The 20,508-nt window shown below is 39.4% G+C and overlaps 1 protein-coding gene across 2 annotated transcripts in view; it reads right to left on the reverse strand.

Annotated features, from left to right (window-relative positions):
- Positions 1–20,417, reverse strand: part of strc1 (stereocilin 1) — a 31,354-nt gene extending 10,937 nt beyond the window's left edge. The window contains exons 1-16 of one of the 2 annotated variants that reach the window (XM_088076984.1): positions 19,165–20,417; positions 17,537–18,214; positions 17,387–17,411; positions 14,345–15,701; positions 12,205–13,029; positions 10,954–11,019; positions 9,531–9,641; positions 9,238–9,392; positions 6,622–6,805; positions 5,278–5,393; positions 4,894–5,023; positions 4,591–4,773; positions 2,798–2,836; positions 2,541–2,708; positions 1,469–1,609; positions 243–304 (exon numbers count right to left, since the gene is read on the reverse strand). In XM_088076984.1, the coding sequence (XP_087933110.1) occupies positions 243–304; positions 1,469–1,609; positions 2,541–2,708; positions 2,798–2,836; positions 4,591–4,773; positions 4,894–5,023; positions 5,278–5,393; positions 6,622–6,805; positions 9,238–9,392; positions 9,531–9,641; positions 10,954–11,019; positions 12,205–13,029; positions 14,345–15,701; positions 17,387–17,411; positions 17,537–18,214; positions 19,165–19,207 (4,283 nt within the window). In that variant the 5' untranslated portion in view covers positions 19,208–20,417. Of the gene's footprint in view, positions 1–242; positions 305–1,468; positions 1,610–2,540; positions 2,709–2,797; positions 2,837–4,590; positions 4,774–4,893; positions 5,024–5,277; positions 5,394–6,621; positions 6,806–9,237; positions 9,393–9,530; positions 9,642–10,953; positions 11,020–12,204; positions 13,030–14,344; positions 15,702–17,386; positions 17,412–17,536; positions 18,215–19,164 lie in introns of those variants that run through there. The other variant, XM_042487626.2, reaches the window with a different exon arrangement.
- Between the last annotated feature and the right edge of the window lie 91 nt (positions 20,418–20,508).

Here is a 20,508-nt window from a genome sequence, read left to right on the forward strand (position 1 = left end):
GGATTTTTTTTAAAGATTCTCTCTCCTTCTCTCTTTTTTTTTCACCATTTATGAACATCTTGTATTTTGCATGACATTTCTTTAAAAGGCTTTAAATGCTTTTGAAAGGCATCTGAATGCAGCACAAGAAAACTGATGTTGATCCAGGTTCCAGAGGGTTAAAAGAGACAATTAGAGCAATGGCAGACATTTTGGACAGACAGAGTGAATACAAATTTATCACAAAAATGAAGCATACTTACAGAAAGTCTTGTTCACTTAGGTCTGGGTTAGTATCAAGCACCTCTTGGAAAAGTGCTTTAGCCTGGGGAAGAAGAAGGAGAACGTGTAAAAAACATGCATAGTGTTATCAAAATACTGAAATTCATAGATTTGATACAATAACTTGAAAAATATTGATATTTGATACAATTTTTGACATCAATGGGAAAAATGAACATTTAGGGTATGAAATGTTTTTTGTTTTAAATCAAAGATACATACAAGAAGCTATAACATGACAAAGATAATATATTTTCATTGGTTAGTAGCAGAAAACAGCAGGATTGTAGTAAACATCAACAATAAAGGAGAATGAGAACGCAAAGTGGGTATGATGGAAAATGAGTATTGAAACAGTAATAAATATTAAGAATTAATTTGTATCAATAAATGGATATTTTTGACACTAACATTCTGGTTTATGCAGGCTCTGGGCTGCTTTTTGTCCACAGTTTTCATGGTCACGGACAAGGGCGACCCTTTATAAATTGTGCATGATAGTTTTTGTCTGTTGTTTGTACAAACAGTCACACATCCATTCACAGTGTCAGTGATGATGACGTCTCTGGTTTTGCTTCTCCGCTTAATAATTTAGTTGCTAATCAAGACGCTGTCATAGACACCTTCACATGACAAACAGAGGAAGCATATTTAATCAGAGGAAGCACAAAGAGATCATAACACAGAGTAAAGTCACAGGCTCTGGGTTAAATGATGTCACATATACGCAAACTTTTATGTGCAAAACTTCAGTTTTCACCCACTGATATTACATAACCAGTCTGGTTCGCAAGAAGGCATTGTTTGTTTGTTATTTGTTTATCTACACTGTTTTAGCTGCCCTTATGTGGATAAGGTTAACTGGAGGTCAAAAGATAAAATGAAAAAACAGATATTTTTACAGAATAGTGTAAAATATATTTCTGCTTTAAATGTTACTTTGTGTATGTTTTTGACGTAAACTTTTTATTTTGGTAAATACTGAATGTTTTATTTTAGCATTTGAAGCTTCTCTGTTATTTGACCCCCCGAAAAACAACTTGACAACTGAAAACAACGCTTTGGCTGAAGTGATTACCTCTCTGCATATGCACCCAGTGAAAATGGCTCATGAGCTGAAACACATTTACTGAGATGTATTGAGCTTTGAGGTTTGAGCACCACGACATAAATGATGTGTGTTGATGCACGATGAGCTGTGTGATACCTGCTGTGTGTTCCAGGGTTTTGTGAATGCAGCGGTGATGTTGTTCATGAGCACATGAGTCCTGGGATGGATGCTGAGCAGTGGCGTGCACCAGAGCAACGGCTCCACTTCGTCCAACCAAAAGATCACTTCTGGGAAGCCCTGGTCAGAAAAGAAGAGCGATTATGTAAAGTGCTGCAGACAATATTGAAAAAAAAAAAGTCAGATAACTCTAAAAGTCTCATGATCAAATAATAAAACTTCCATAGAAAGTGAGTTAAGTAAGAAGTAAATGAAATTTCAACTGCAAAAGGGTATTGTGTTCTTGGTAATATAATGTCTCCTATATGCTGTTCAATTCAACTGAGAATTTTATTGTCATTTATGATGTCAGTTTTGCTTTTTTGTTTTTTCCTTCAACTTCTGCAAAGCCAAATTCAACACAGCTTTGACTGATAATACTTGTAAACTGAGATTTAAAGTCGGTATGTATGGGTGTCCCTACTGTTGGTGTAAGGGCATTTCTAGCAAGCCTCAATAATTTCCCATTTTTTTCATCACCTGACCTGGCATCTCAGGATCATCTCATTAAAGGCAGGCGTGTGAAAATAGCCAATAAGGAAGATGCCAAAGAGGACACAGTGTTTAACTTTATTGTGGTTTCTAAACAAGTTTGAAATAACCACCCAAAGGTACCATGGGATATGACCAACTCGCTGTCTTTTTTTGGTAAATCTCAGTTTTATTGTTTGATAAATCTGTTTTCTGCCTCATTTATTTGAACTTTGTTTTTAAAAAGGCTTGTTTTATTTTGGGGTATTTTGATTTTGTTTGAATGTGACAAATCAGTTCAGCATCACACAGCAACTCTTCTAACATCCTGCAGTCAATCAACACCCGAAATACCAAAGATCATCAAATAAAAACAGTGAGTGACCAAAAACAGCAAGTTGGTCATATCCCATTGCATCTGTGGGTGTGTGGGCGGCTACTTCTAGCTTATTTAGAAGCTGCAGTAGTTGGTGTGTGTGTGTGTGTGTGTGTGTATGTGTGTGTGTGTGTGTGTGTGTGTGTGTGTGTCTGTCTGTTGTACCCATAGCTTAGTGGAGATTGCATTGGCTTGCGGGCTGAGGCATGGTATATACTGGGCCATGGCGGGCAGTGATGAGAGTAGCCTGTCAGAGGTGATGGTCAACAATGTCTCTGTCTTCATTCCCACAATGAGGGAGCCGAGTTCCTGCAGTTTTCCCGGAGCGGTCAGCTGGGGGAAGCAGAGGAAGGTGTGAGGCTCAGGGTACAGAAAGTATCAAAACTGAATTCATTGTGTGAAGTGTTTGCAAGATAACTCACGGAGCTACTTGAAGACATCTTGTCTACAATCATGGATGCCTGCAAAACACAAAAAAATGACAGTAGGTAAATAAATTGGGACTCCCACTCCCGCAGCAGTAGTCCTCTAATGCTAAATGAAATTATGTTTTTCTTACAGTCCCTGCAGGATTTTGCAGGCTGTTTTTGTGATTGTTGTAGCATGACCTGCCAAATTTCACAGTAGCTTTCTAAAAAAAATTGCAGTAAATGCTGCAATAGTTTTAGGTATTTGTTGCGCAGAAATTGAAGTTGTGATGCTTTCTCGGATTCAAAGCGTATCATTATAAGCATTCAGTGTTTCTCACAGAATTATAATCTATTTATGAATGTAAGGAGGGTGGACAGAATAGCATCTGATTGTTGACAATCAGCTGCTGCTGATCAGCGCTGATGGACCGTCTCTCTGTGAGCCACACTCTTCCTCTCTGCCCAGTATGAGCTAACGCAACAGCAGCGGCAACACTAGACAGTTGTGCAGTTAAACGGTCCCAGACAGCCTCACATTGACAGAAAAATGGCTCAACTCTGTGATGCTAATAGTTATTCCTGTCTAGTGTGTGTATGATTCTGTCCCAGGTGCAGCAGTGGTCTCATGATAAACAGAGAAAGAGAACGAGAGGGGCTGAGCAAATCAATACGATGCACACGGCTCTATAGTGAAATTAGATTTTACCCAATGTGAATGGTCAAATTTGTGATTAACTTGCAATAATTGGACAAAATTACAGACTTCACGGGGACTGGCAGGATTTGCATTGACTGTTGCGATCGCAAAGTCAAAAAATCCTGGAGGGAATGTTATTTACACAAAGAGCAGGTAAGTGAGATCAGATCACATGCCAAAGAAATTTTGAGCTGTCCAGCCGTGATCAGATCAGTCAAGACGCATGTTCATAGGTGTAAACAGACTCCAAGATGCTGCCATTACTTGTACCTGCCAAACTATCTGCAGGTTTGAAGAAGTTAGTTATCCTAAGATTTCATTTGAGATATAAAAGCAAGACAACAGCTGTGAGGTGAAGGTGAAAGTAAAAGGATCCACTTCAGATGATGGCAGATGGTCGAAGTAAAGCTCATGTCTTGTCATGCCTCATGAGACGTCTCACATCAGGGGTCAGTGTGCTGAAGACCAACTGCCAGCTGTTCTTCAGCAACTACAAGCCCCACCAGCCGCCATTTAAAAAAAACTGCGTACGTTAAATTTTAAATAAATGCAGTTATAGATGATTATTCCCACACTGTGATCTGACAAGTCGATCTTACTTTAAACAATCGTGAAAACCTACTACCGTGAAAAAGGAAAGTAAATATGACTGTGAATCTTAATTTAAATTTACTTTGTATCTAATTGTTAAGTTTACTTGAAATTTAGCCATCTTTACTTAATTTTAGAAGTTGCTGCAACTTAGAAATGACATGTAAAACTATTCTTTGTAAGTGTTAGCAACTTCAGTAAACTAAGTAAGTATGACTTTACTTGATCTTGACAGGAATTTTTGCCAATGATGAAGTTAGGATTCTGCAATTTTTGTTTGGTTAACATGTTTAGTGCCATTTTTAAGTTGCAACAACTTCACAAAATTAAGTAAATATGACAAAATTTTTTTTTAGTAAACTTAGATATAAAGTTAACATAAATTAAGATTGATAGTTAAAGTTATTTACATTTTTCAAGGCAATCAGTTTCCTAGATTTTTTAAAAGTAAAATCAACTTGTCAGACTATACAGAGCACATCTTCCTCTGTACATTACAGGTTAAGTATGCTCCTACCTGTGCAGGGCTGAAGGGAACAGAGTTGATGGCAGGGAGGGCAGCAAGCAGCTGTGACGGTCTGACATCCTGCAGGAAAGTCACACCCAGCGAGGGCAGGAGCGGACCAAGATCTCCCAGTCGATCAGGACTGAGTGACGATGGGACCTTTAATTCTGGACTGTTCAGTATTAAACTGGAAGTCTGGACATGAGGTTCAGAGAAAACATACATAATATAAATATATCTTAAAGGCAACTTTTAAATGATAGCACACATATAAAAACATTACAGAAACCACATAGTGATTTTTTTTGTTCTTACCAGATGGCTGGGTAGACTGAGTCCCTCACGTGTGCAGTTCATTACGATGTCCCGGATGACACTGAAGACTTGAGTGTCTTTGTACAGAAGGAGGTCCTCTGGGTCTGCCAGGCATGTGAGATTACCCAGCCTAAAATTACAAACACTGTGTTAACAACACACACCTGGGAGAAGAAGATTCTTCTGGGAGAGTTATTATTCATTTAAATTCATTACTGTCCATAGCACACATGACCGTAATAATGATAATAATATATCAGTAAGATAAAATGAACCTGAAAAGAAAAAAAAAAACCAAAGTAAATAAATAAATGTGAGCTCATGTCTAATTAACAGTTTACACCAACAACAGGTTGAATGTGCCTCCATTCATTCGTTCCCCACCTGGTGAAATCCTGAGCTGTCAGGTTTTTGTAGGTGCCAATTAGGCTGTGAGCTATAAACTCCTGCTTTAGAGAAGTGAGGGTGTTTCTCTGCAACACATGCAGGCCGTCCAACAGCTGTGGAGAAACACAACGACAGAAATACAGTAAAGCATATCTGTCTGAATATTAGACATTTTTTAAAATGTGAGAGATATTAGAGAAGTAATAATTCAGCTGTCTTCACAACCCACAGAATTATGAACTCATGCAAACGAATAGTTTGCAAGGTTGGGAAAATACTGTGTTAAATAAATAGATTGGTACCAATCTCATGTTTGTATATGAAATATGAAGCTACCCCCAAGAGACAGTTAGCTTAGCTAACCCTTTGAAACCTGAGCAAATTGGTTCAGTCTCTTTGAAAACAGAAGGGAACAAGCAACTAAACAAGACATGGCCCAAAAGTTAGTAAAAAAAAAAAAAAAAAATTAATGTTTAAAAACTACAAGAAAATTACCTGAAAATAAACAAAACAATATAAAATAAATTAAAAATAAATAAACTTTTTTATGAACTGTATTCTATTTTTTTCTGTGACATAATTTTAGATATAAAATAAGTGTAATTATAAATGTAGTTTTTGGGCCATTTTCCCTATTTTTTATATTTTTATTATAATCCTCCCTCCCCTTTTTTTAAACTAATTTTTTGTCACATTTTACTTATTTTTTGCAATTTGTGGGGTATTTATGGCCAAGTTGGTCAATGCCTTTGTCCCCAATCTTTTTGAAAGAATTTAAACCAATTTGCTCAGGTTTTTTTAGGATCAAATAGCTTGTGAAAGGCGTCTGATTGCAGCACAAGAAAACTGATGATGACTCAGGTTTTAAAGGGTTAAGCATAAAGACTGGAAACATGGGGAAACAGCTTGCCTGGCTCTGTCCAACGGAAACTAAATCTGTACACAAGGACCTCTGAAGCCCACAAATGAACACGTTATATTTGTCTTCTTCTTGTCAACATGAGTTTTCTAAGCTTACGAGCTGCCACACTGTGGCTTGATAAAGCAAGTCAGTGCATTTCCCAAAATGTAAAACTAAACCTTTTAAATTCATTGGTGAGGGCTGAAAGGTCAGTGTCCTCTTTATCTCCTGGTCATTTCTAATTCATGTGTTCCTATCTTTACTTATTGAACATCAGTACCAGCATATGACACACACACAGAGAAAGAAGGGGCTGTCTGTGCTTTCCTTTTAACCAGTATGTGACAAGTAGCTCTGCTGAGCCCCGAGGCTAATCGGACTGACTGAGTCCTGGCTTCTCGGGTTTCCCAGCCAGGTGTCAGAGCTCAGAGGGCCGTTACCTGAGCAGATGAGAGGTGTTGGAAGTTGTGGAAGGGCAGGTAGGCGATCAGGTTTCCTGTGTCCCTGATGAGTGACTCATGACCTGCAATGGTGGAGGGGGGCATAACTTTGCTGTACCACAAGCCAAACGCCTGACGTTGTTCCAGAGTCATGTGCTCCAAGTGTCTGTTAATGGTCTCCCTCCTAGAAAAAAATAGTAAAGCATTTAGTTTAAACTTGTGCGATATACTGGGATGTCCCAATCAAGTTTGTTTTGCCTCTGATCCCAAGCTGAGTCATTTGAAAATGAGTAACTGCGGATACTAAGTCTCAATCGGTTATATTTACCTGGATAATATAGCTGCATGATGCACACTTCAAGCACTTTGAAGTTATTAAAATCAATCCTATGTATATGCTTATTAGGTACATTAATAGCTCTGTGATGCAATACAAGACAAATATGTCTGCATTTAAACAGGTTTCAAGGGTTTTTTAAATTTTGTTTTTACAAAAATAACAAAGTAAAGGTACTGAAAATTACGTTATGGGAAATGGGCTTATAATTCATGTAAAGAGTTAAATGTGAAGATTGATACCACTCTCATGCCACTCTGTTAAAGGACAGGTTTGGTATTTGTCAACCTGAACCCATTTTTTTTAATGTGTCTAAGTGACTGATGAGGAAAATTATTTTTTAAATTGGTGCAATGTAAACACTCGGGGCATGTGCACACTATCAACAGGCCATTATGACCAGTGTTGTGCTAACTGTGACATTACAGCCTGTTTCACCACTGCAGGCTGCAGCACTGTCGCTCAATACTGGACCAGTTTCAAAACTTGTTCCCATTACTCACTTAGACACAAAAATATGGTAAAATAGGGTCTGAGGTGAAAAATTACAAAACTCACTAATTAAAATGTTTCATCTCTTTTAACATATTTACCATCCAGACAGTCATAGTGGCATAATCTAACAATAGACTCATTCATTTCTAGTGTAATAAATAGAAACAGAAGGTTAATGTTTGACTGTGATACTGTGAGATGTGTCTCATAGACGTGTACACTATCTGCTGTCAAAACTTCCCTTCAGACAAAATTAATTTTGACTTGAATTCACTGTTAGACACAGATAGCAAAGACCAAAGCAGAATGAGGGCTTCCCCGCTGTTCTATATTTAATGTATCATTCTTGTTGAATCAAGAGCAAATACTTCCACGCGCACATCACAAACCGGCTCTAGATTAAAATCTAGTCTGTCAACTCGTTTCCTTTACTTTCTATGTATAATGCATGCTCCTGGCACCACGAGGCGCAATGATACATCACTTCTCACAGAGGCCTGACACCATTGCTGTGTTCAGATAGAGGCATAATGTATGTAGGAAATAGAGATTGCATTATTGTGCACCATTGAAATAAATCATGGTGTCCACCACCTACTCTTGGCAAATAAAAAAAACACACACAAATAATATTAAGTAGGATCTATTTGCTGCAGGAATGTAAAGCTCTGACAGGCAGAGCATTAAGAATGTGAAAATGTTTATTCAATAAAGTTGTCCTCAATCTCAGATGTGATCAGGCTATTAGCTAAAACTGAAGTCATTGTTAGATTCTTTATCTCAAACTGGAAATGAGCATCATGTATCCCACAAAAGATGCACATTTAAAAATGCAAAGGCAGGATATAATTAACAAAAGCCTTTTATCAATATGAAACATTTTAAGCCGGTTTTTAGGAACAGGTTTAGCCACAAAGTTTATTCTTGTGACTACTATGGGTGACATTCAAGAGCACATCTATACATGCATTCTTAATTGTCCAATTTGCCACTTGAATTAAATATATATATATATATATATATATATATATATATATATATATATATATATATATATATATATACATAATCTCAAACAATTGATCAATTTGAGAATTCTGGCACAACTTCTACTGTCAGGGTGCATAAAGAAGGGAGGCAAACATGGGAACAAAGAAAATACCTGTTTGACTAATGAAGGTCTACTTACCAAAATGTCACATTAAAATCATTACTTTTGCAAGTTAGACAGTATGTGGGAGTTTTCTGCAAGCTGTGTTCAACGACAAGTATTTCACCTTTGAACACTAAGCTAATTGGTGCAACACGGAATTAAGGCAACAAGCTACATGGTAAGAAATTAGTAGATTTAGAAAATGATTTTTATAAAGCTAGGGAAAGATTTTTTGGGAAAGAAAGACAAAGGCTATGGAAAAACTATATTTATAATGACCACAATTACATTAAAATTATGTTACAAATGTATTATATTTTTTAAGCTTAAGCTCCAGTGCTTTTCACAAATGTCAAATTTTTGGGTTCATTCTTCTTTCATTGCTCATTGTCTTCCTCCCATGTTTTTTTTTTAAAAACAAATCTAGCCAATTTGCTTAGTTTTCAAGGAGTTAAGAAACCAAGGAATCAATCCTAATTTTTTACACATCAGAGCAACAGAGAAATAATGCTGCTGTGAGAATAAGTGACACACAAATCATTCATAAATGTGCCCTTTAATAATAAGTATAAGGCTCATTACTAATGAGTATTGGGGCCATTAGAAGTTATGAGGTGACACCACGACTTACACATTGATGTTGTTCTGCAGTGAGGGCAAAGCCTGGATGTCAGCCGGGCTGGCTGCAGCGAGCAGGGGAGCCAGCTCTGGGAAGAGACTACCGTCTTTCACCAGGTGGGTCTGGAACAGCACTGACACCATGGTGGACAGGTACTTGTTGGGCAACTGGCAAACAGAGGGAAATGATCAACTAAGGACTAAAGAGGTGCTACAGTGGTGAAACAGAAAACAAAGAATTCCAGGAGAAGGCTAAATGTGGTCAGTGTAGGTTTCACACGGTTGTGTAACGTCGTGCTTACTCACCTGCAGCGTATCCTTGTTCCTGCTGTAGTACTGAAGGATCAGTCTGACGGTGGTGATGTGAGATGCACTGAGCACTGAGCTCAAGATGCTCAGCGGTATACTGAAGTACGCCTGGTAAACACATGAGCGTAGTAGTGCAAATAAACACGTAAAAGACAAACAACAAAGACGTAACTGATACATGTTAGGACAAACTTAAGAAGCAGCTCTGCGAAGCTGTCGGCACAGTTGTGCTTCAGGCTAAATGCTACTGTCAGCATGCTCACGATGACAGTGCTAGAGTGCTTATTATGCTAAGCAGGTATAACATTTAAATTCCAAGCGACGACCTCCAGGGATGACAATTTAGGCCAACGTGGAAATGCTAAAAACTGCAGTTCCTCATATAGCCACATGAGGCTGGCTCCAAAACAGAGTCAATCCCAATAAACAACCATTTTAAAATTACATAAAAAATAAACATGTTTACAGCCTGGTACAAAAACAAAAAATCTAGTTTCCCCATTCATGACGACTGTACAAGGGTGACTTTTTATATAACTCACATGTTTACAAGTTATTGAGGCTTAAAATTACAATTTAGGGTGGGATGCTTTGAGTGACAGGCTGTCTGCTCATAGTTTCATCAGCTTCTCAGTCAAATCCACCCCTCGCTTCCTCACAGCTCCACCCTCTTGTCCACCTCTGGCTCCATAAAACCAAGATGGCTAACTAACTGGTGATGTCCCAGAAACTGCGTCCGTTATTTTTACAGTCTGTGTATTTAAGCTCACAATTTTAGGCTGCTATGTTAGCATGCTAATATTTTAAAATTTGCACTAAACACAAAGTGCATCTTAGTTTGTTCGGAATACAAGTAGTTATGCAGGTATTCAGTCATATGCAAAAGTATTTGGCAAATTTAAAAAATGACTAATGATGCTGCCAGAGGGAAAGTAAGTGGTTCACCAAAGTCATTACAATTTATCCTAATGGCGACATGAAAGTTTGTAACAAATTTCACAGCAATCCAACCAGTATTTGTGGAGAAATGTCACTCAAAATCACAAATGTCAAACTTCTGGTTAAGCTAGAGGAAAATTTTGGGTATCACCAAATTTGGTAGGATTCACCATCTGGGGACCACGAATGCCTGCGCCAAGTTTTGAGCTAATACATCTGGCAGATGTTCAGGTATTTTGCAGGATATGTGAAAACTTTGACCTACTGGTGGTGCTGGGTGAATATTCAGAGGAAGAGCAAAGTCATTAGGATTTGTCATCTGGGGAACATGAATGTCTGTACATCATTTCATGAAAATCCACTCAGTTAATGTTCAGATATTTCAGTCTGGACCAAAGAGGTGGTCTGAATTACTGACTGAATATACTATCCTTAGAGCCATGTCGCCAGCATTGTTTAATTTTAGGTGTGGTAAAATTACCTTGATGATGGAGACTTCATCCCTGGTCGCATCTCTTGCTGTCTGCATCAAGCTGGTTAAGACTCTCTATAGGCAGGAGAGAGACACAGACACACTATTAACAGGGGGATTAATGGTACAACGTAATCTGGGAGTCTGTTTTAACCCATTATTGTAATTGTTAAATCAAGTGTGAGATTACGCTAAGAGGAAGAGATTCATTATGTCCATATCAGTGACAGGAGTGTAACCATACACCAGCTGTAGGCTGCCTGTACACTGGAGGTCAGCTGCTGTACGGGGACATGTGATTTGTTTTTCACAACATTAATCTCAGAGCTATACATACTTACTGATTATATTTATTTTTACATTAGAAAAAATACACAATATAATGCACTGTTATGGATTAATGGTCAAGTGTGTAGGATTTAGAGAGATATTTTGGCAGAAATTGACTATAATATAGTATATAAGTATGTTTTCTTTGGTGTATAATCACCTGAAGATAAGAATTGTGTTTTCATTACCTTAGAATGAGTCATTTTTATCAGAGTGAGTCCTCTTGTACTGAGTCGGCCATGTTACTTCTACAGTAGCCCAGAACAGACAAACTGAACACTGGCTCTAGCCATTTGCCTTTTTGCATTTATGACATCAGGCACCACACGCTTGGCAAATGAAAATAGTTTCAGTTAAGCAACTTCACTGTGAGATGACACTCAATCCTACACACTGGACCTTTAGGTGACATTTTCAGTGCAGGACTTTTGATTGGTAGTTAGATTAACCCTTTTGAAATCTGGGCAAATTGGCTGGATTTCATTCAAAAACACGGAGAGGACACTATGAGCAGCTTAACAACACATGGCCTAAATAATAACAAATTAATAAAATAAGGAGGGGAAAAAAGCAAAGTAAAAAAACAAAAACAAACAAGGTAATGAACCCAAAAAGTGAAGTAAATGAAAAATATATGTATATGTATAATTTTTTTCTGTAACATAATTTTAAATATATAATAATAATAATAATAAATATATTTTCAGGACATTTTCCTTGGTTATTGACAATTTTCTAAAAATTCTGCTGTCTTTCTTTTTTTTCAGGTCATTTTCTTTGTGACGTTATATTTTTATTTTTGGGACATTTCTTGCCAAGTTGGCCAATGCATCCAACCCCCTCCCCAAGAAAAACTCAAAGGGTCAAAGGATTCGGATATTGATAGCAAGATTTTTTTTCAAACACTGACAGCACAATCAAACTACTTACCCCAAAGCACTGCAGCAACACCCTCTTTTTGTCAAAGTCATTTTCCCTCTCGAGATAGCGAACTACAGACGCTAACACACTCAGTCGTATGTTCTCAGTGACATGCAGCGAGATGTTCTGGACCTCCTCCAGGGCCAACAGGATCACTATCGTATTGCTGACTGCCTGCTCCAACACTGAAACCACAGGTGGACTCAGCAGATCCCCAACCCTGGACCTCAGGCTCTCCACCCAGCAGCGCACCATCATGTGCAGGGCCATGTTCTGACTGGCCCCGGGCTCGCAGGCGGAGGTGAAGTCAGCTGAGCAGGTCCAGTTGAACCGACCCACCAGGCTCTTGGCCAGGCAAAAATTAGGCTCTGGGGTTGTGCTGCTGTTGATGGGGGTGGTGGTGAAGTTGGTGTAAGTGGTGCACATGCTGCCCACCCACGCGCTTGACGGCTCCTGGGACAGCAAGAAGAGAAGACCGGCGTCAGGGCAGATGGAGGAGACAAAACCGGTCTGGTCATGCTCCCAGCAGAGAGTCAGGAGTGCTGCGCCCGGAAGAGATATGCTCCAGCTGGAGTACTGGCACTGCTCTACAGGGTTGAACCCAGTCAGGCCTTCGCCTTGTCCCTCATCTTCACCAGGAGGTACACCTGGATCTGAACGGTTGGCACAGTGCTTTACTAACCAGGTGTTGTCCTGGTTGGCCAACAGGTTTTGGAGGACTGTGTCATTGGCGCAGACTTTAGAGATGAAGTTAAGTGGGTCGATCTCAGCGCAGAGCGCTACCTCAGTCATGTCCACGATGATGGGACGGGTCCACTCGAAGTATTTGCACACCTAAACAACACAAAGATACAACATCAGAATACAAATTCTTTATTAGTGAGTTATTCCAAAATAACAATTAATTTGTTTTCTGCAATGATTTACAGTCAATGTAATGATTAATATTTCTACCACTAGGTATTTGTTGTGGATATGTACATGACTGCATAATTGTATGTGTTCCAATACCCATATTACCATACTATTTAGTATGCCAGAAAAGATAAAGTATGTACCAATACAAAGTATGTTAAATGCAGTATGGCAAAAATACCATGATGTTCTACTGCATGTGGTTGGATTTTGAAATATGCAAGCAAGCATGCTGCTCTGTTCAGTGGACGACACAAAGATAGAAATAGCTGACAGTTGGTTGACAGCTTAACAGAAGCCGCAAAAACAGAAGACAGTGGATTCAAGTGACTGATAACCGCTCGAATAGTAATGAGTATTAGCTGTTTAAGTGAAGAAAATAATTGTAAAGATAAGGACTAACAAAAGGGCATAACGATGAAAAATCCAATGATAGAGAAATGTATAAGCTATGTAATTTTACTGTTGTAAATATAATATTGTAGCTCAAATCCACAATTAATGCAGTTCCAAGTAAAAACTACATACATTGTACAGTAATAACAGCACAGCTCTTCGGTTTGACCTTCGTCTCTAATGAGCTCAGCTAATGGCATTTTCTTTTATCTCCATGGTAACGGATATATGAGCAAGAAGGTCAGAGTTTCAGGAGCAATGTTATGAAAAAGTAGTATGTCCCGATTGTGTAGACGTAGTAAATGAGGTGGGTGTACGCTGGGTAGATGGGTAGATTACAGAGGGGGAAGTGGATATACTCTAGCTGATAGGTATAATGAAAACAGCCAGAAAAACAGGTGGGTATACCCAAATACTTGCGTATTACCCTCCACTATACTACTGGTATGACTTGATTGTGTGCATACTGCATGCAACAGTATATACTTTGTGAGGGCAGCTGCAGTACTTACTAAAAGTAAAAAGAAAAAGTATTTGATTTGGAATACAGATATTATCTAGTTTCCTTGTCCTTCATGTGACCACATTTCTAACCTTTCTCCTGATCACTGCTGTTAGTCTGACCTCCTGTTTATGTATCTAGAATTACATTACTTGCTTCACTTTTTGCGCATGAGATAGATATATTGCTTTTGCATCTTAACAGCTTATTCTACTTCTTATTGTCAGTGTGTGGAAAAGTTTTATACAAAATTGGGCTTAAATTAACATTTGACATACATGAAAGCTGATAATTGTTTGAATACAAAGATCCATGTTATCCTGGTAGGACACCCACCTGCGGTAACACGGTTATTTCCTCAATGTCTGTGCACACTGCTGTCAGCCATTGGTTCTGAGGGTCTTGTAACAGCTTTTCAAACACAGATGCTTTGCAGCAGACATTCTTCTGAAAAGCAAGCTGATCGTGTTGCCAACAGAGACCGACCACTGAATCGTCCACCTGCCGCTCTCCCCACGTGTGGTAGTCGCACCAGTCTGCGATGTTGAAGACCTGGGTCGGCTCCGGCTCCGGAGGTGGAAAGGCGAGAGAGGAGTCGCAATGACTCTCAAGCCACGCATTTTCTTTATTGAGCAGCAGAGTGTTTAGAAATGTTTTATTGGAACAAACTTCTTTAGTGAAACCAATGTTATCGAGGCGGATGCACTGTGTCAAGACATCGAGGCTGATTTGCATCGCATCATGCCACTCTGAGTAACGACAAGAATCTAATACTAATAAATCCATGTCGGAAAATGGTGACGGAGGGGGCAGGAGTGTACAGTTAGGCAGGAACTGCACATTGCCAGGGCTGGAGAATAAAAGCAGGAAGAATCCGGTGTGTTCACAGATTAGTTTGGTCAGTCTGGGACTGTCCAGGCTCATACAGAACTCCAGCAGCAAGGGGGGCACCAGGACTGAGGGCTGCTCGAGCCACTGCTCATAGACGCAGAACTGACTCACCATGTACATGGGGTCTGCAGAGGAGTTGGCACAGTATCCATAAAGCCAGCTGTTCATCTCATCTGTAAGCAGCTTCTTCATCAATGAAGCATTGTTACACACCTGCGTCACAAACTCCTTGCGTTCGTTATCACTGCACAGTGACACGAGTACAGGGTCTGCCACCTCGTTTCCCGACCAGCTGTTGTAGTTACAAGCGAGCTGTTTGAGGTTGGAGGCTTCTCTGGCTACTCGATGAGGTGCAGGGGTGGAGGTGACGGCAGGAGGAGGCTGTGTGTCCTCAAAGCTACAGTCAGGTGACCTGCTGAGGAGCAGAGACACCAGTGCTCGCATAGCATAACACATGTTGCTCCACACCTGCTCTATCTGGTCAGGTCTGAGGGAGCTGAGCTCCTGGCACAAGGTGAGCACAGTTGCAGAGGATGCTGCTGTTGAGCCTGCGAGGAGGTCGGCACACTGTGTGTCATTGAGCCCGGCCAGGTCGTGACGATCACATTTAAGCAGGATGTCGTGGTTATAATAAGTGTCGTCTGTTGCCTCTGAGGTGCTGCGTTGGAAGGGGCCTCTGGGAGGATTCTGGCACTCTGGTCCTGGATACGTGCACAGAGACTCTTCTGGAGCCAGGAAGATGTCCAGGAGGATGTTGATGATGGAGTTGCTGAAGGACCAACTCACATTGTTGTTTATTCCCCTGAACAAAACGGGCATTTAATAGTTATTGCAGGTTATTTCAGTGACACAAAATATTTACTAAAATACATAAAGATTAATGTCAAATGAGCTCGGTCCAGCACTGACTTTTGGCACCAGGTGCTTCTGTCTATTTCATCTTCCATTGCTGATATAACCCCCTCTGGGTAGATGGGATGCTCAGGTAACTGCCATATTGACACCACGTAAAACTGCCATACATCATCTTCAACATGACACTCGCTGAATCCTTTAATTGTCAACTGTGTCAATTCGTGTAGTAGTAGTATGCAGTGTGATTTTGCAGGCTCACATTTTTTAAATCTGGGGCAAGTAAATACGAAAACTGCAATCACTATTCAAATTTCTAAAATGCTTGGTTTGTAGAGGATGTCATTACAAATGTCACAGAAGTGATGATTCTGTCTAACCAATCAGTGGTCTGTAATGTTTTAACTCCCCCTTTTGGTATCGCTTCAGCTCGCGTAGAACCTGAACAGAGGTGGTACCAAAAAAACTACATGATATCAGGTAAATAGAGTTTTATAGTGCCTTTCAAGGCCTTTGATCACTCCAAGCACTTTTAAATTCATTCACACAAACATTCACATACTGGTGGCTAAGGCCACCGTACAAGGAGCTACCTGCTAGTCCGTTTTAACTATCACATGCACTCACACACCAGCAGCATAGGGAGAAATTTGGTGCTCAGTATTTTGCCCAATGATACTTTGACACACAGACTGGAGAAAGCAGAAATCTAACGACCTGCTACACATCTCGATTCACAGTCGCCCAAATTAAACTTTTACAGTGGAAAGCCAAATAAGAGAGTCGAGGCAAATCGTACAGTACCATGCAGTGAAAATGAACCATTAGAAAGAGCTTCTCGCAGATATGTATTTTAGTTGATAAATCCATCCAAAATTAACAAAATGTAACATTGAACTTATTCAAGCTGCAGCCTGCATAATAATTTTTTTCAACAGTATAATCTTTACCATTCTTTTTTATATGTCCTAACATGTTTGTTAATTGTTTGTACTGATGATTCAAATTACACAGTTTCATGTTAATCCGAACCATAGAAGAGCTCCAACTGTGAGTCACTGCCTATGGGAAATATTAATGGAACTTGTACTTTCAAAACCAGGGGTGCCAGAAATAGCTTCTCCTACTTTCCATCTGTGTAGCATGAAACCGGCAGCAGGAACATCAAATACATGCACAATAACAAAAAAAAGTTAAAAAGCTGGGCATACATTGTAGGAATTTGAGCTGCATGACTCCTTTGAGAGTTGGACCATAATTTAGCTTCCTTAGGTGTTTTTTGTCTTGCATTTTACAGGGAAGAGCCAGGACCTGCTAGCCCAATCACCTGCTGACAGGTCAGAAATGTTGAATGGCTCTTGCATAGTTGAAGCCGAGGTATGAGCTGGTTTCCAAAGGTCAGTGCCTTTTTTCTCAATCCATCACTTGTAAAATGTAGCCTTCACCCAGTTTATTGGTGCTGCTAAATTGTGTGTGTGTGTGTGTGTGTGTGTGTGTGTGTGTGTGTGTGTGTGTGTGTGTGTGTGTGAGAGAGAGAGAGAGAGCGCTCTACAGCACTACTACTGGTCAAAAGCACCACTTAGTAGCTTTAATATGAAAGAAAAAAAGGTTTATGTGAATTCCTAAATGACTTACCACATAATGAGCTGCTTGAGATCTCCTGCAGAACAAGAGGGAAAACAATCAATTAGCATAAAGATATTCTGATGAAGCGATATAATACAGAGCAGTTGAGACAATGACATGTCTGTACTCAAATGCTCATACAGATTGAAAATGTTTTACCTTGCTCACAGATCTCTCCTCCGTCTAAGGATGGTACTCTAATTCCAAACTGTAAAGCTATTTTGATGAAGTCCATCGGTATTTGGAGTAACGTTGCCATGAACTTTGAGACATACGTCACAGCTGCATCCACCAGGCTGCTCACAGTGTTCATCAAACTCCCGGAGAGAGGGAGACTTGACGCCACATTTATAAATGTTTGCTGAAAACCGTTCAACGCCGCCAACGTTGATTCACCCATCCTGACGTAGGCCCTCAGGAAGCTGTTTGACTCAGCGTTGCTGCTCAATGGAGCGCAGGTCTGGGATCTCAGAGACGACAAAGACATCAGCAGTGGGTTTACTAACTCCAGAGACACGGTCTTTGTTAGTTCTGCCTCCAGTCCACAGTCCTGTCTCCCAGACAGAATACAAACTAACATTTTGGGAATGTCTTCAACAAATCGCTCTTTCAGAAGTGGTTGAAAAACGGTGTATAAGTTACTTAAAGTATTGAAATATGCCTGTAAGCCCTCTGTTGAAGGGACATCAAAGCTGCGTGTGTTTCCATCTTCACTGGACAAAGAGTGGATTTGATCAATAACTTTCTGGATGTCTTCATCAAGTCTTGCGGCCTCATCAGACTGTCTTTGTATGAATTTGGGTTCTGAATACACCGTCTTCACATCACAAATGATCCCTGTAGATATTAAGAGGAAAAAAGACAGGAAATATCCATTTCTGTCGGCTCACAATGACAATCCTATGAAAGTTTATCTACTCTTTGCTTTTGTGAAAATTAAAGTCGCAGCATATCAAGGATTATATGACATTTTAACCAGGTACTTTCCATGTGCAGACAAAGATAAACAGGTTTTCCATTTCCTTAACAGGCTTAGTAAGAAAAGAGAACCGTGCCTATTCTTCTGGGGGAAAAATTAACTAACAAGTTGTATTTAAACTGTAGCCTATTATGTATAAGCAATTATAGTTCTTACAACAAGCACTTCATTATCACATATAATCAAGTTTAAAAAGCTAAAAGTATCAGCAGTTTGTCGAATATTGACCACATTAATATTGCCATCTCAGTCAGGGTGTCCACAGGTATCAAACACTTGAATTACAAGCTTTTGATGAACTTCCAAGATATTTTTAAACCAAATTTAAGACATATCATCATTCTTTTTCAGAAATTGCAGGTAATATAAAGGTAAATATATGTGGCCCCACGTCCCCAGTTTTGTGTAGAAATATCGTTATTAGTGTGAATCAGGTTTATCTAAGCTTTGCCAACAGGTAAGAGCAAGTATAAAGTGAAAAGGCAGATTAAGGTTCAGTGGTAGGTGTAAAGATTTGTTAAATCAGATATGTGGACTTGTATGCAGTGAGTCATTTTGGGAAAAAACAAAAAATACAAAAAAGACTTTTGGTGATCAATTTCAAGACTACTGGATGTATTTTCAGCCCAATATTTCAAAAAATAAAATATAATTTAACACATATCAAGATATTTTCAGGTCCTGTAGACACCCTGATCTCACTGGAAAAGTTGTGTATTAACACATTTATTTTTTAGACAATACATGCATCATGGCTTTTAAATAAGACTAACCCTAAAAACGTTTTCAAATCATATTTTGTACTTACCAAACAGGATGCACACCAAGCACGCAGCTGGTGTCGACCACATTGTAACAGTCCTTATTCAAAAACAAGCAGGCAGCCTCTCCGGATAAAAATAATTTTAAAAATTCCACTGCTGTTTTATCCTGTTGATGTGGTGGAGATAATCAGCTGAGGCAGCGGACTGAGAACAGGCGTCATATTGGTGAACTGTACGGAGTCGGGATTCAACAAGCTGTCGCACATCCCTCAAACTTCATCTTCGCCCTGCAGACCCGAGGTGCTGCTCCCTCTTACACGCCACTCTGCGCCGAGAGGCTGCGGGCTCCTCACCTCCATGTCGGCCTGAAACTCTACACCTGGTCTGAATGCAGCGTAATTAAGGACACCGGTAAAGGGGAAAAAGTAGGTGCGAAATGAGGGCTGTGAAACGCAGAAGGGATTTCGGCAACAAGCCCGGCCATCGGTGCTGAATTATTAATGGCGTGTGTTGATTAACTCCTGCGTCTGAAACCCGAGGCCTGTCAGAGAAGCCAGAAGACACCAGACTGACTGCTGGACGATTTACAGACATCTGCTGCAAATACTCTGGTGGACGACTTACAACCCCCAGAGGCAACCTGCATGATGTGAGGCGGTTTGTTTAGGGTCAAAGAGCGATATTTACAGACATCATCCAAACAAAACATATTGAAAATTATTTTAACCATTTTGAATAGTATACGTTTATCAGTTTAAATTAAATATTTATAACATAGTGATTTAATTTTAATGGTTTCCTACATATTAAAGAATACTTCACACACAAAACGACCTTTTCTATATTTGTTAGACATGCCATGTTACCTTGAAATCCTGAAATAAACTTTGTTTTTTTTTACAGTGCCTCCAGGGGAACTGATGAACATATTGATTTATATTTAACAACAGCAAAATTATATCAAAACAGTCGTTTACAAAGTCCCCTAGAACTCACGCAGTATAATTCAAGTGTTATTTATTCAGTAGTATGCTCAGTACTTCTCAAACACAGGTACTTCATCTGAAACCTTAGTATTGGATTCTGTCTTTAAGGAGTAGTATGTTTTCAGCAAAAATGCATGTTTTTTCCCTTTACTAAGTACTGAGAAAACAACTGGATAAACTACACTGCAACAGCTGTGTGAGTTTGTAAATTGATGTTTTGCTATATTTTAGCTGTTGTTAAATGTGGTCCCAAAACCATTTAAAAATAAATATGCTTGCCGTTATCCTTAGATGCATGCAAGAAAAGCATTTTTCTTCATGAATTCAAGGTCACACAGTAAGACTGAAGGATTAACAAATGGTCACTTTTTAAAGTATTCCTTTAAGGTATTTCAATGGAGG

Source organism: Plectropomus leopardus, chromosome 1, assembly GCF_026936395.1.
Source record: "Plectropomus leopardus strain MGB_pleo_1.0 chromosome 1, ASM2693639v1, whole genome shotgun sequence".
Lineage (NCBI taxonomy): Eukaryota > Metazoa > Chordata > Actinopteri > Perciformes > Serranidae > Plectropomus > Plectropomus leopardus.